Below are 17,112 nucleotides of genomic sequence, written 5' to 3' on the forward strand. Positions count from 1 at the left end.
TTTATTAAATGGTTTGCAGCATGCAACGTTTCGGGGTAACCCCCTTTATCAAGCATGCTTGATAAAGGGGGTTACCAGTGAATTTTCTTTGGATCCGTCATTTCAAGGTGGGACGCCGATTCCGCCATTGCTGTGCACCAGGGATTATCTTCAATTGAGGGCCAGGGTGTGCGAGAGCAACTCGCTAATTTTCCAGTGTATTGGGAGTTCCCTTAAATGAGAAGGATCTAGGGGTTTTTGTAGATAACAAGTTGTCTAATTCTGGGCAGTGTCATTCTGTTGCTACTAAAGCAAATAAAGTTCTGTCTTGCATAAAAAAGGGCATTAACTCAAGGGATGAAAACATAATTATGCCTCTTTATAGGTCCCTGGTGAGGCCTCATCTGGAGTATGCAGTGCAGTTTTGGACTCCAGTCCTTAAGAGGGATATAAATGAGCTGGAGAGAGTGCAGAGACTAAGTGCAACTAAATTGGTTAGAAGGATGGAAGACTTAAATTATGAGGGGAGACTGTCACGGTTGGGGTTGTTTTCTCTGGAAAAAAGGTGCTTGCGAGGGGACATGATTACACTTTACAAGTACATTAGAGGACATTATAGACAAATAGTAGGGGACCTTTTTACCCATAAAGTGGATCACCGTACCAGAGGCCACCCCTTTAGACTAGAAGAAAAGAACTTTCATTTGAAGCAACGTAGGTGGTTCTTCACAGTCAGGAGAGTGAGGTTGTGGAATGCACTGCTGGGTGATGTTGTGATGGCTGATTCAGTTAATTCCTTTAAGAATGGCTTGGATGATTTTTTGGACAGACATAAAATCAAACACTATTGTAATACTAAACTCTATAGTTAGTATAGATATGGGTATATATAATTTATGCGAAAGTAGGGAGGGGTGTGTGTATGGATGCTGGGTTTTCATTTGGAGGGGTTGGACTTGATGGACTTTGTATTTTTTCAACCCGATTTAACTATGTAACTAACAATGTAACTATGAGGGCAGTTTTTATAAAGAATCACAAAGTTAACATTGGTTGGTGGTAATTTGTTTGGCAACCCCGGTGTCAAATATTGGTTTAAATAAGAGACTGGCAGAGTTATCCCTCAACAAAGGACTAGTGGAAACAGAGAAGAACACGGTAGCAAAACATAACACACTGGGGTAGAAGTGTACAAAAACATTACAAACACATGGGGGGTCAAAGTTTATCCATCCTATAGAATATACTGTATCTACTTATTTACAATATGCAAAGGGTAACCCAAACCACAGCAGCACACACCACTTTTTGAGCAGAATTTTTTACGCAGAGAATCAACTTAGAAACGTGAAATGATTTATCTTTTTTAACCATGTACAGTATAAGGTAATTGCATAGCGTCCCACCTGTGAATCTGTCCATTCCGGTGCAGGTAATCTAGACCTTCCAACACTTCTTTAAGAATCGATGCAATGATTGGCTCTTCCAGAACTCCATTCTTATGCTCTCCCCTGCCTACTACATGTTTTATAATATCCAGCATAGAACCTGTATTTAAACAAAGTGTCAGTCTGGTGAATACAGTATATACAGTGCAATATACAGTAGCTATACAGGTATGGGATCCATTACCTGGAAACCCAGTTTATCCAGAATGCTCAGAATTAGGGGAAGGTCATCACCCATAGACTTAAAAATATTTTCTTTTTCTCTGTAACAGTACCTTGTACTTGATCCTAACTAACATATAACTACTCGTTATTGGAGGAAACCATTGTCCAGCAACAGCACATAAAACTCTTTAAAGGAACACTAAACACTGGAAACTGGGGGAAATTTTATTGAGCATTTTTAAGAATACAACCCTAATGTTTTGGACTACAGATCCCAACATGCCTTAACCTTGATAATCTGTTAAAGTATACCGGGGTTTGTTGTCCAGCAACCACTGTGTTAAGTGTGGTTGAGCAGTGCAGTGCAGTCTTTTTAAAGGGACACTAAACCCAACCAAAAGGTGTCCCACTGTGACCCCTAGTTCTCTATAAAAGTTGAGAAAACAAAACAAATTTACACATGGAAAACAATTCACCAATGAGAATTCAACTGACCAAAAACTTAATTTACAGATGGAAGAGGATCAACCAATGAGAATCCTGATATCTTACATACAGAGATTATTGTGTCATTTTGGGGTCATTATATTACACTGGAATCACTGGATTAATACTCCCAGATGTCAGTTTGTGGGAAAAGGAAGAGGAAATCAAAACATACTTTGTGTGCAGGATGTGAACAGCCCCTACCTCAGGATTGTGCTGAGCCCTTATGTGATAACTGTGCTAGGATAAGCCCGGCTGAAAATAACCCAGATGGGTTTATATCATGTTTCAAGGGTATGCTATCAAAGGCCTTTGATGAAGTAAGAGCATCTGGGAGTTCTACCCCTATGCCCAGGAAGGCTAAGAGGAGAGTTGATCATGTGGAAAGCTCAGATTCAGAAGATTCTCATTCTGAGGCGTCATCAATCTCTTCCTCAGTACAATTGAGATCAAAAGATGAATTCTTTTTGTTTCCAGTTGATAAAATTCCTAAACTGATTAAGGAAGTAAAGAAGGTTATAGGGGTCAAAAGTGCTGACCCGTCCGAAGCAGGCAAGCAGGATTTATTATATTTTTCAGAGAAAAAATCTGCAGAGTTTCCGTTTCACCCATCCATAAAGCATTTGATGGAGGTGGAATGGCAGAATCCAGGAAAGAAGCCTAATGAGTCTAAAAGATTTAAATCTATGTTTCCTGTGGATTCTAAAGAAATACAGCAATGGGAGGATCCTCCAAAGGTGGATGTTCCGATAGCTAGATTATCCAGGCGTACTACTATTCCTGTGGAAGAATCGGCTATCAAGGATCCTTTGGATCGTAGAGCTGAATGTGCCCTGAGAAGATCTTATTTTGCAGGGGCCAGTATATGTAAACCATCACTAGCTGCAGTATCTGTGTCTAGATCTCTAAAGTTCTGGGTGAATTCTTTGGAAGAGGAGATTGATGCAGGGACGTCAAGAGACGATATTTTGGATATGCTGTATCCTATTAAATTGGCAACTGATTTCCTTTGTGATGTTGCAATTGATTCAGTGAAGCTGGGGGCTAGGACTATGGCCCTGTCTACAGTTGGTAGGAGAGCACTGTGGTTGAAGGCCTGGTCGGCGGACCTAGCTTCAAAGAATGCCCTAATTGCGATGCCCTTTGAGCCAGGCAGATTGTTTGGTTCCTCCTTGGATAAGTTGTTGGACAATCTTACCACAGGAAAGGAGAAAACTCTTCCTCAAGATAGACCTAAGTCTCGGAGAAGGCAGAATTTTCGAGGTTACTCAAAGAAATCGCCTTCTCGATCAAGTTCTTACAGAAGGTGCTTCAGAGACCGAGATGGAGGCAGAGAATTCAGAGATAGAGGAAGATTTTTTGGTGGAAAAGTTCCCCCTAGGGAAAGGGGACAAAAGAAGGATGCTTCCGCTTTTAAGTCAGCGGGCTTCTGACGCCAGAAGGCAGGAAGAAGTGGGAGGCAGATTGGCCTTTTTTCTTCCAGTTTGGGAAAGAACGACAAGAGATTCTTGGGTTCTAAAAATTATAAAGGAAGGATACTTCATTCCTTTCAATTGTCCACCAGTGAGAAAATTCTGTGTGAATCAGAAAAGTTTAAATCCAGAAAAGCAAAAAGCCTTGGAGTCGGCAATTTGGGAATTTATCGACAAAAAGGTTGTGGGCTCCACAACCTTTTTGTCGATAAATTCCCAAATTGCCGACTCCAAGGCTTTTTGCTTTTCTGGATTTAAACTTTTCTGATTCACACAGAATTTTCTCACTGGTGGACAATATACATTTGCAGATACATTTGATGTTGAGAAGAGGCCTTGAGGAACCAATCGTCCAGATATGGAACCACGAACAGACCCTGTTGTCTGAGAAGGGCTGCTATAACCACTATGACTTTCGTAAAAACCCTTGGGGCTGACGTAATTCCAAACGGGAGGGCTTTGAATTGTAGATGAAAAAGCGTGGAACCCAGAAAGACAGCTATTCTCAGAAACTTCCTGCTGGCTGGATGAATTGGAATGTGTAAATACGCATCCTTCAGATCCAAGGTTATCATCACATCTTCCTTCTGCAAGATGTTGATCGGTCCCAGTTCTGGAACATCAGAAGGGAGTATATTCTCATATATTTTTGGTTCCAAAAGCAGATTGACGTTTTCGTCTGGTGATAGATTTAAAATTTCTAAATTTGTTCATAAAGAAGGAGAAGTTCAGGATGGAATCTATAAGGTCCGCGATCAACATCTTGCAGAAGGAAGATGTGATGATAACCTTGGATCTGAAGGATGCGTATTTACACATTCCAATTCATCCAGCCAGCAGGAAGTTTCTGAGAATAGCTGTCTTTCTGGGTTCCACGCTTTTTCATCTACAATTCAAAGCCCTCCCGTTTGGAATTACGTCAGCCCCAAGGGTTTTTACGAAAGTCATAGTGGTTATAGCAGCCCTTCTCAGACAACAGGGTCTGTTCGTGGTTCCATATCTGGACGATTGGTTCCTCAAGGCCTCTTCTCAACATCAAATGTATCTGCATCGGGAGATAGCAATCTCGACCTTGATGTCTCATGGTTGGATTTTAAACGAAAAAAAGTCCAACTTGCAACTTTCCACTTGTGTAAAGTTCTTGGGTCTGTTATTGGACTCAAAGAAAATGAAATTATTTCTTCCTCAGACGAAGAGATTAACACTGGTGGCAGCAGTGAAGAATCTCAGACGAAGTCAATCAGTATCCATTCGCGAAGCGATGAGAGTGTTGGGTTTGATGACTTCGACAATAGAGGCTGTTCCCTGGGCGAAAGTTCATATGCGTCCTCTCCAACAAGAAGTTCTACATCATTGGAACAGAGACAAGAATTCTTTGGGCAAGAAGTTCAAAGTGTCTGCTCTTCTGAAGAAGAGGTTGGGATGGTGGATGCGTCCACATGTTCTATCTCAAGGGAGATCCATCAATCCTCCACGGTTTATTCTCATAACCACAGATGCATCAATGTGGGGATGGGGTGCTCATCTGGCAGATCATGTTACACAAGGCAAATGGTCAGATTGGGAAAGGAGACAGTCTTCCAACTTCAGAGAGTTGAGAGCGGTGAGGCTGGCCCTGTTGAAATTCAGACATCTAGTGGAGCACAGAGATGTAATGATTCAGTCAGACAATATGGTGGCTGTGACTTACTTGAATCGTCAAGGAGGGACCAGGTCTCCACTGCTGATCAGGGAGTGTCGGAGAATTATGCTATGGGCGGAGCTTCATATTCCCTTGCTGAGGGCGGTTCACATAAAGGGGGTGAACAACGTTCTAGCAGACTCATTGAGCAGGAATATTCTGGATCAAGGAGAGTGGGAATTACATCCCCAAGTTTTCGATCAAGTGGTGAAGAAATGGGGCTTGCCTCAGATAGATCTGATGACGTCACATGTGAACAGAAAGGTTCTGGAATTTTGTTCTCTAAGGAGGATGGACGAGCCCACTCACTTGGATGCCATGACAATTCCTTGGTCATACAAACTAGCATATATATTTCCTCCCCTGCCAATGATTCAGAGGGTTCTCCAGAAGATCAGGCAGGAGAAGGCATCAGTGATTGTAATTGCTCCCTTCTGGCCAAGGAGGGCTTGGTTCTCGGATCTTATGAGCCTGTCCAAGGGCCAGTTTTGGAGGCTTCCTCTCAGGGAAGATCTTTTGCTCCAAGGTCACTTGAAACATCAGGATCCAGCCTGGTGGAATCTCACAGCATGGGACCTGACGAGGAGATGCTACTAGATCAAGGGTTGTCTGAGGAAGTGATCCATACACTTCTTGCTTCAAGAAAATTATCTACTTCCAAAGTCTACAAAAGAGTCTGGAAGATATTTCAAGAATGGTGTGTTAAGAAAGGTTGCAGTCCAAGAGAATGTTCTACAGCTGAGATTTTACAGTTTCTACAAGAAGGGTTCGATAAAGGATTGAGTCCGAATACTTTGAAAGTACACATTTCGGCATTGTCAGCAATGTTACACAGGAATATTTCTTCGTTTCCCTTGGTGAGACGTTTTATTAAGGCGGCAAGGAACCTGAGGCCTATGCTGTCGGTATTAGTACCTCCTTGGGATCTGAATATTGTGCTGGCAGCTCTTTGTGAAAGTCCTTTTGAACCCTGGGATTCAGTCTCAATGAAGCATCTGTCTTGGAAGACAGCCTTTCTAGTCGCCATAACGTCAGCAAGGAGAATTGGAGAACTTCAGGCCTTATCTGCATTTCCTCCATATACCATGTTTTTCCTGGAAAAAGTTTTGCTCAAGACCTTACCAGGGTTTGCTCCAAAAGTTCAGTCTTGTAGTAACCTGAATGCTCAAATTATTCTGCCTTCCTTTCTTAGCTTGACGGAGGAACCATTGGAAGATAAATTACGTTGTTTGGACGTGCACAGATGTCTCCAGATGTATATAGAAAGATCTAAGGAGACGAGGCAGTCAGAGAACCTGTTTGTATCCTTTTCTGGGAAGAGGAAAGGATTAAAAGCGTCAAAAGCTACAATTGCTGTTTGGGTGAAGAGGGCAATTGCTGTATCATATGAATTGGCTGGGAAAGAATTCATTCCAAAAGTGAAGGCGCATTCTACAAGGGCAGTTTCAACTTCTTGGGCTGAGAGATCCCTTGTAGATGTAGGAGAGATTTGTAGAGCCGCAACTTGGTCAAGTCTGCATACCTTTTCAAAGTTCTATAAGCTGGATATAGCAGCCACTCAAGATGCAGTCTTTGGCAGCAGAATATTGGAGTCGGCTATCCGGGCATTTTCCCCTCCCTTATAAATGTAGCTTGCTAAGTCTCATTTGTGTGCTGCCTGAAGGACGTAAAGGAAAATTTTAAATTTAGTCTTACCTGAAATTTTCATTTTCTTTAGTCCAAAGGCAGCACAATAATTCCCACCCTAAAATAAAACATTTGAAGCATATATGTGTGTGCCGTCTTGTTTTGGCTTGGAAATAAACATAGGGGAAGTGGTGTTGGGGGAGGTGTGTATATAGGCGCTTAATTGGTTTGATCTTTTTTCTGTCCTACCAGGAGAAGGAGCAGAAGTAATACTCATTTGTGTGCTGCCTTTGGACTAAAGAAAATGAAAATTTCAGGTAAGACTAAATTTTAAATATGTCTAGCCCCATGTCAGATTTCAAAATTGAATATAAAATAATCTGTTTGCTCTTTTGAGAAATGGATTTCAGTGCAGAATTCTGCTGGAGCAGCACTATTAACTGCTCGAGTTACTGCTCGAGTAACTGCTGCTGAATATTTTGAAAAAAAATGTTTTTCCCATGACAGTATCCCTTTAATCTGTCAAATCCTTTTCTTGCATCTATAATTACATTTATCAGTAACTTATGCAGAAAACTAGGGGGGCTGTGGAAAGGCATTAGGATTTGGATTCCATCCCTCTGATGTCAGATAATAGGATGAAGTCCTAAAGACACAGTAACACCAAAAATGAAAGTGTTGTTCAGTAATGAAAATATAATGTCCTATTGCCCTGCACTGGTACAATTGGTGTGTTTTCTTCAAAAAGCCATGGGGGAAGGCACTCAAAGCTGAAAATGCACTGGATACACAGCTTATAACAGATAAGCTCTGCAGTATACAATGGGATTTTTCAGAATTTATCTGCTATCTATTGTGTACCCTGTGCTTGAATGGTTGCCCCCATGGCCACATAGCAGCTTGTTTCTATAAACTATAGTTGTGTTTCTGAAGCAAACACATCAATTTTACCGGTGCAGGGCAACAGTTTATCATACCTCCCAACATTTGAAAAACAAAAAGAGGGACAACAACCACTTTATGGCAACAGCCCCTTAATTACCATGTCCATTTTATAACATTTGGCAGGTTATGAGAGTTTGAACACATTTATGGGAATTTTAGTTCAATGTTTTATATGTTATAACAGTTTTGCTAATGAAGCTGAAATTGCCCTTTATGCTGTGAGCCACAGTTTCCTCAAGAGACCTGCTAATCTTAAATTGTTACAATTGTTTCTTTGCTTATTTTAAATTGTTAAAAAAGTAAAAAAGTGCAGCTGCACATTGTTCTAGGCTCTTATTTTAATTAAGTTTCAGAAACTTTGTATCTTTACTGGTGTCAGTGCAGGAGATCAAAGAGAAACTCTGGACATTTCAGTAAAAAACATGGGACAGTGGATGAGCTGTCGAAATCGGGACTGTCCCAGAGAAAACGGGACAGTTATGGTATATTATATTTTTTTTGGAGTTACTGTTCCTTTAAAGTGGCTTTTCAAACTTGGGCTGGGTTGGGCATGGGTTAAGGTTAGGGTGAGTGCAGGTCAGGAAATCCCCAGCCCCCACATCACTAGTTGGTAACACTAACTGATAAAAATCTGACTGTGTGTGGACATTTGGGTATCCAAGTCCCATTTTGTCTTCTGATATGTAATTTGCTTTTTATTAAAAATAGGAATGCTCTTAGGGTAGCAAATGCAATATGACACTTTTTGGAGACAAGGTTTACCCGATTTAGGAAAGGTAAAAAATGACTCATTCGCAAGGAATAACTATAAATGCATACTTGCATATTTTCACACATTTATATACAGCCTCATATTAGTGAGCTGCAGGAAGATATGATAGCAAAGAGGAAGTGTCAACCAAAGTCTAAATGTTATATACGCGTTTCACAATTTTCTTGATTTACCTCCACTTAATAATTTCATGACCAGCCAAAGCTCTTCCTTCACCACAAACGAGGTATAATATGTCACAATATTAGGGTGGCTGCACTGGCTCATGGCTTGGATTTCTTTCTGAAACAAACACATGATATAGTGAAGACAACAATGAAATGTATCAACTTAAAAGGATAAAAATAAAGTATCAGGTTATAAAGAATTGTTAAAATGGGAATAAATGCACAGTCATAGCCTATACTACCACCAATGCTGCTGCTGCAGCAGAGTAAACAGGTACAATTGTTGGGGGTTGTAACTGTATTGAAGTGACTGTGGCTGTGGGATAGCAGGTATAATAGAGAGACATTGTATCTACAGCAACAGTGAGGATAATAGCTCCTGGAAAGGGACTGTGGCATGGCAGGTACAGTAGGGAGAGATGGTGCCTATAGTAGCAGTGGGATAATAGTATCTGGGAAGGGACTGTGGGATAGCAAGCATAGTAGGGAGAGAGATGGTGCCTATAGTAACAGTGGGAATAATAATCTCTGGGAAGGGGCTGTGGCTGTAAGATAGCAGGTATAGTAGGGAGAGATGGTGCCTATATTAGCAGTGATCATATGAGCCTCTGGTAAGGGACAGTGGGATAGCAGGTATAGTATATATATATATAGAGAGAGAGAGAGAGAGATGGTATATATATGTATTCATTTGGTGAATGCACAGATGGTCCTGCAGTACTGCGCATGTGCCAATCACAGAAGATACTAGAGGGTACCACACACCACTCACCACCAAGTCAAATATCTGGCAGTAGGCTGGGAAGATTTTTTTTTAAGTGTTTTTTATTTACCATATAGACACCCATGGGCCACCCCTCTACCTCTGCCCTAGGCACTGGCCCTTGCTGCCTATCTTGTAAATAAAGCCAAGGTGGGGATAGTATCACAAAAATACAGCAAATAGGCCTTACGTAAATCCGATGCTTATTTTCAGCACATAAGCTGAAATAAAAATTCAGTCAAGGCCTACCAACACAGTTTGATTTTCAAGGCTATTGATTTCACAAGTGGAGTTTGATTTTGGAGCCCCTTCAAGGTTTTTAATAGTCCTTCAAATAAGAAATTATATCAAGATCCTCTCTGTGTCTCCTACCAATGTTTGTTTTGGCCAATACACCCACACTCCCAAAAAAGAATAACAAGAGCTTTTATAATTTGGCACATAGTCAACTTTGTTTATAGTTTCTATAGTTAGAACTGCAGAGAAAATACCCACAAAATGATTGGGTCTCAAATAAAATGTACAATTCTTGGGACCTGGGGTTTTCAAGATAAAGGTTTTTGCATTATGTGTAACAAAACCCAATAGACAGGGAAAAACTAACATTTAGCATATAGATGCTCTATACAAGTGATCTCCAACCAGTAGCTCATGAGCAACATGTTCTCCAGCCCCTTGGATGTTGCTCCCAGTGGCCTCAAAGCAGCTGCTTATTTTTGAATTCCAGGCTTGGAGGCAACTTTTGGTTGCATAAAAACCAGGTGTTCTACCAAACAGAGCCTCAGTGTAGGTTGACAAACCACATAGGGGCTACCAAATTGCAAATCACAGCAAATCTCAGCCCAAAAACAATTTTCATGCTGGTGTTGCTTCTCCTTTTACTTCTGAATGTTGCTCATGGGTTCAAAAGTTGGGACCCCTGCTCTAGAGAAAAAATACCCTACTGGCCCTTCGGCGGTTGTTGAATCTGCAATACTACCAGCTACATAACTACCAAAAGTGCCTAGAGAGGAGACTTTGGATGACTTCATAAAAGGAAACACTGTGTATTTTCCTATCATACTTTTTTGCCTGTGGTAACCCTGATTTAACTGTTGACAACAAATCTCCAAATCTGTCATAACCCTTAAGGCAAAGACTTACTTCCCCAGGGCAAACACTTGGGGGCAAATACACTAACCGGCGAAAATTCGCCAGCGCTGGCTTCGCGCACATCGCATTCACAAATATCAGAAGTTGCACACAGGGTAACGCTAGCAAAAATATGCTCAGCAGTTCGAAGTTATGCTAATTTGCATAAGGCGTGCAGTTAAAGTACAATGCCCGTACATGCTGCAGCATATACATTATTATTAACATGTATTTATATAGCGCCAACATATTGCGTAGCACTGTACACTACACAAGTCCTGGGAACCTTAATAAAATTATATAGAGTTGTTATATTGCCCTACACATGTGCCCACAGTATAGTTTAGGTGCCATATGTTATCAAATGTAGGGGGGAAGGAGGGTACCCCAAAAAAAAATTCAATCTTTTTCAGCCTATCACCCTGTAAAAAGGAAAAGACACCAGCGTTTTTTGGAACTTGGAAAAATTGTAAACTTTTTTTTGAGGAACTCCTATCTACTCTTTTGCACTTTGCCTGGTCTGAGGTGGCGAAGGCAAGTCTGGCTATAGAGGTAACAGTCAGTAAAATCAAAAACTTAGTGAATTTGCGTAGTAACGCTCTTTCGCCAGAGCAAAAAATCGCCAGGCGTTAGAGTGCGAAGTTGCACCAGAGTCTATCTCCTTGGCTAAATTACGCCAACGAAATTACTCCAGCGACCGTTAGTAAACCGGTGAAGTGCCGAAATGATGTCATGCTGGCGAATTTTATCCAGCGTTAGCCACTTCGCCCTTTAGTAAATTTCCCCCTTGGACGTTAATGGGTTTCAAACTTGATAATCTCAAGTAAGGAGGCAGTATGGTAAAAAAAAAAACTATTTGTTTTATGATGTGTAAAAATAAAGATCAACAGCTAATTCTACCGATACCTGCCAAGCAAGTAAACGTCGCCATTCATTTTGGTATGTTTTTTCTCTTTTCAGGTCTATTCATTGTAATAATATAGAGGCAGTGTTAGCATATCTGCTTTCAAGTTAAACACAACAAAATGTCAGTTACACATGCTAAACTGCAACATTTGCTAAAATGCTGCTGGAAGTTTGTACAGTAGTTGACAATTGAAAGGCAAGGGAAATGCTCTTTACAAACTGCTAATACAAATAAAGACTGCACAAAAGTAATTACTGTAACAAACCTTGGAGCTGTACTTTCTATCTAGCACCATCTGCCATCTTGTAGCATTTCTTATAGAAATTCCCATTCTTTGAGGCAAAATGGACTGTTCACATGCGCAGTACAGTGACGCCCCCCTCCCAGTGAATAGACCTTTCCTTGTCTTTTAGCCCTTTATACCATGTTTGTCCAAACTGCAGCCCTTCTGTTGACAAAAATGATATAGGGATATATGATACAATATCATATATCCCTTTATTTGAACCAAAGATATATTTGGCACTTAATTTCCTGTTCCTTAGCTAAACAGAAAGGAATCAGTAGAGCCAATCTCTCTATTATTAATTCTTAAATAAATATTTTGACTCTGAGAGACTCAGAAACACTAAATTAACTCCAGTTTAGTTGAGAACGCCTGGAATTCTCCATCAACTAATCTTTTCTTATTATTGTATTGTGAGTATTTTAATTTTTATTCAGACAAAAAGACTTTTCCCAAACAGAAAAGAAAAGCTGATGACCGATAATCCCTGCAATCAAGACTAAACATGCCTGCTGTACATGAACTGCCAATAATAAATGATTAGTCTTGTTTGCTATAAGGCACTTTACATTTCAGTGCCATCTGTAATTCCCATAGACTAAACTAAATAAGTCAGAGCTAGAATCCAAAAAGATGTATTTGCACTTGAACACAATGCAGAATTTACAATGTAGAAGTAATTTGAAGAAAAAAAACAAAAAATATTATTAAAAAAAAAAGCTACAGAGTCAGACACATGTTTTTTGAGAGTTTTTGCAGCAGCCATTCCAGTTGGATATGCAATATTTTGGGGGGGTTTTGCTGCCTGCAGGAAGCATGAATTCCATCAAAATGCTCTTTTTTTAATTGCCCTAAATAAGATTGATTGTAATGTTATTGTACTAGTTATTGTACTACTACACATGATTTCTAATTGCCTTCTATGAGCAGGTGAGCAGGAACCTAGATTCTGGGAAGGCAGTGAATGTGATCGACTTAAAGGACCAGTAACAGCAAAAATGTTCTAATGTATGCTACGAAAAAAAGACACCAACACATCAAACTTTAAAATCCGCTTGCACTCCTCTTCAGAAATGGCGACAGGGTGACGATCCATCATGTGGCGCTCGATTTCTCCTCCCTGGCTATCCCCTATAAGGAAGGAAGGGAGGAGAAATGAGCTACCCTGGTGTCACCCTCGTATACACTGGCTGTCCTTGGTGTTTGTATGCACAATACAGAACATTTCTTAGCTATCTGTCCTGCAAAAGTTTTCTATAGTCAGTATAGAGGATACCTTGAAAAGCTGGAAAAAAGATGGTACCATGGCATTTAGCATAAAAGGGCTATATTTTTATAAAGTATAATATATATAATAAAACTTAATTAAGAAGTAAAGCCCTCTAACAGTAAAGATCTGTGCCTCCAAATATTGCCCAGTAGCTCCTCATCTACTACACGGGCATTTTTGCAGATGATACTAAATTGTGCAGAACTATAGGTTCCATGCAGGATGCTGCCACTTTGCAGAGTGATTTGACTAAGTCGGAAAACTGGGCAGCAAACTTGCAAATGAGGTTCAATGTTGATAAATGCAAGGTTATGCACTTTGGCAAAAATAATATAAATGCAAGTTATACACTAAATGGCAGTGTGTTGGGAGTTTCCTTAAATGAGAAGGATCTAGGGGTTTTGTAGATAACAAGTTGTCTAATTCTGGGCATTGTCATTCTGTGGCTACTAAAGCAAATAAAGTTCTGTCTTGCATAAAAAAGGGCATTAACTCAAGGGATGAAAACATAATCATGCCTCCTTATAGGTCCCTGGTAAGGCCTCTGTTATATCACAGTAATGCAGACAAGGCTGTTATCAGTTCACCATCTTTATTTCCCACACACACAGAGACTAGCTCCTCCCACTATTCCTAAGGCTGCAACATTCTAACATCCTTCAAAGGTTATTAACTTTATAAAACTCAACACAGCTTATGCAAATACACAACATCTCCCCCTCTCTATTATGCTTCAAAACCTGGAAACCTTATAAAGTACATAGTCATCCAGATGCCTAGGTAAGTTGCTTGTGCGGGCTGAACTTTGGCATATTTCAGTGGCCCGTTCAACAGGGGGTGGAATATTACCTGATGGGTTTTCTTGTGTTTGTGGCTGTGCAACCACATTCAGTGTATCATTCCAGAAATGCCAGTTAGAGGCAGTGTCCCACACCTGTGAAGGCTCAGAAAAAGGTACTAAATTGCTCACATGCCAAGTAGATCCATCCTGCAATTTGTAGGTGACTGGTCCTAACTGACTGTGAATCTGAATGGGGTCAGACAATAAAAATAAAATTTTTAACTGTTTGAGGGTTTTCTTATTCTCACCCATTGCCCAACCTTAAGGGTAATTGTCTTGGCTTTTCTTCTTGAATCATGGTAAGCTTTTGTTTTGCCCTGATAGGTTTTTACTATTGCTCGCAAGTCTCTGGGTTCTGGTACTTTTATCTGTGGACGTAAACATGTTAGGGGCAGCCGTAGATTATGGCCAATCATCAGTTTTGGTGGTGATTCCTCAGTTGCGCTATTGGGTACAGACCTGTAGTGCTGTAGAACTGTAGTTAAGGCCTTGCTGAATAGAAGGCCTTCATGTAGGTGGACATTAAGGCCATTCTTTAAAGTTTGATTAAAACGTTCCACACCTCCATTGGCCTGTGGATGGTATTGCGGTGTTAAAATATGCCTTATGCCCTTCAATTGAAGGAAATCTTCTAATTCTTTTGACACAAACTGTGGGCCATTGTCTGTAATGATTTCTAGTGGAAGTCCCTACCGTGAAAACCATCCTTCGATGGTAGTAATGACAACTTTTGATGTAATGACCCCTGCTGTAGCTACCTCTGGCCATTTAGCGTATAAATCATATGCAACCAACAAATACCTCTGGTGTTGTGGTGCTATGGTTATTTCTCCGCATATATCCAACTGAATTGTATCCCATGGGACTTGGGGAAATGGCCTAACTTGTAGTGGAACAGCCGTTTTCTTCAAATTATTCCCACTGAGTAAGCATGGTTCACAGTTTCGAATCAAGGTTTCAATTTGATTGTCTATGCCAGGCCACCATACTGCTTCTCTGCAAAGCTGTTTTGTTCTTACCACACCCAAATGTCCTTCATGGGCCATCCTGAGGAGTGCTGGCCTCAGTGCAGTTGGAATTACTGCCCTGTACCCTGGTACTAAACAAACATCTTTCCAGGGTGACAACTCTGTTTTAACTTGGTAGTATGACTGAAGGTGTCCTGGTAAAACAGATGGCCATTCTCCACGTAAGTAGTTTAGTATTTCTTGAATCACTGGGTCATTCTGAGATGAGGTCACCAAATCTTGTGGTGTAATTGGAATTGGACATCATCAATGTGTCTTCTTCCTCCTGTGCAGTCTTTGTCTCCTCAGACTTGGGGACCATACGTGACAGGTAATCTGCTACTTGATTAAATTTTCCTGGTCTGTAGCGAACTTCAAAGTTGTATTGATATAACCTGTTTGACCATCTGTGAATAGGAAGAGGGCGATGGCCAGATCCTGATGTAGACAGCAAGGAAGTTACAGCTTGGTGATCAGTTCTCAGGGTAAACTTCCTGCCATAAAGGAAATTATGCCACTTTTTACAAGCCCATATACAGGCCAGTGCCTCCCGCTCTCCTGCAGCGTATTTCTGCTCAGCTGGAGAGAGAGCTCGAGAAGCAAAAGTAACAGGGTGCTCCACTCCATGCTGAATCTGTGATAAGACTGCACCTACGGCAACAGCTGAAGCATCACAAGAGACAAATGTAGGTGCCTTTGTTGAAAAATGCGCAAGGGTTGGTGCTGAAGCAATACGATGTCTCAGTGTATAGACTGCTTGGGAACACGCTGGTGTCCATCTTTTTTAAGTAAGGCACGTAATGGTGTTGTGATTTCTGCATAGTCAGCTACAAAACATAGATAATAGTTTGTGAATCCTAGAAACAAAGCGAGTTCTGCTCTGTCTTTTGGCTCAGGTAATTGATGTATGGCCTCAACATTGGATTGCAAGGGTTGAATTCCCAGTGATGAGAGTCAATAACAAACAAGGGAAAGTTGTGCTCACCACTATTTAAAATGGTTTTAAAAAATAGTTTATACAGGAGCAGTGACCAGCTCCATGTTGTAGCTCCCACCCTTCTCAGCTATAGTCAGGTGATCCCACTGGTGTCTAATAAAAGGGCAGCCAAGTTTGGGAGTTTTACTTTGAAAGCAACTAGTAAGTTGCAGGTAAAACTTAGTCCCTTTGTAAAATGTATAATGAAGCAATAGAATTCTTAATGAATCAGATAAAATTGAGCAAAGGACTGGCCAGATATGGGATGACTTTGACGTAGTTGGCCATCTTAAATATACAGTATTGCAATATATGGATGAACAATCCCTGTTTTGTTTAAAGGGTAAGGCATTTTTCAGTAGCAGTATGCACAAAATGTCTCTGTCTTAAATATATTGATAATGGGTTGACTGCAGAGGACACTTGTATTTGTCTATATGCAGTGATGAGAGTCTATTACCCACAAAGTCAACTTCAGTTTGTGTGAAAACACGTTTTGTTTCATTCAAGGTGAGGTTATAGTCCATCAGCCTGTGAAATACCTGATCAAGGATTGCATTGTGTTCCTCCAGAGACTGTGCATGGATGAGTATGTCATCCAGATAAATGGTTACCCCAGGGATTCCTGCAAAAACAGTTACCATGGTTTTCTGGAAAAAGCTTGGAGCAGAACACAGCCCAAATGGCATGCGTTTGAAATGATAAAGTCCCTGATGTGTAATGAAAGCTGTCAGGTTTCTGGCCTGCCAAGAGAGGGGTATTTGTAAATAGCCTTTACGGAGGTCCAGCTTTGTGAAAAATTTTGACCCATGGCATTGGGAAATGAGGTCTTCTGTAGTGGGCAGAGGGTAACAGTCAGGTATTATTGTTTTGTTTACCTGACGTAGGTCCACAAAAACCACAAAAAACCTGGGGATATTTTTTTTTCTTTCTTACCCATAAAATGGATCACCGTACCAGAGGCCACCCCTTCAGACTAGAAGAAAAGAACTTTTTCATTTGAAGCAACGTAGGTGGTTCTTCACAGTCAGGACAGTGAGGTTGTGGAATGCACTGCCGGGTGATGTTGTGATGGCTGACTCAGTTAATGCCTTTAAGAATGGCTTGGATGATTTTTTGGACAGACACAATATCAAAGGCTATTGTGATACTAAACTCTATAATTAGTATAGATATGGGTATATAGAATT

The 17,112-nt window shown here is 40.6% G+C and overlaps 1 protein-coding gene across 1 annotated transcript in view; it reads right to left on the bottom strand.

The window, feature by feature from the left end:
* Positions 1-17,112, bottom strand: part of stk39.S (serine/threonine kinase 39 S homeolog) — a 166,500-nt gene that overhangs the window by 121,031 nt on the left and 28,357 nt on the right. Inside the window, exons 3-4 of the mRNA XM_018238844.2 lie at positions 8,748-8,856; positions 1,386-1,527 (exon numbers count right to left, since the gene is read on the bottom strand). Of these exons, the coding sequence (XP_018094333.2) occupies positions 1,386-1,527; positions 8,748-8,856 (251 nt within the window). The remainder of the gene's footprint in view (positions 1-1,385; positions 1,528-8,747; positions 8,857-17,112) is intronic.

This window comes from Xenopus laevis, chromosome 9_10S (genome assembly GCF_017654675.1).
Source record: "Xenopus laevis strain J_2021 chromosome 9_10S, Xenopus_laevis_v10.1, whole genome shotgun sequence".
Taxonomy (NCBI): domain Eukaryota; kingdom Metazoa; phylum Chordata; class Amphibia; order Anura; family Pipidae; genus Xenopus; species Xenopus laevis.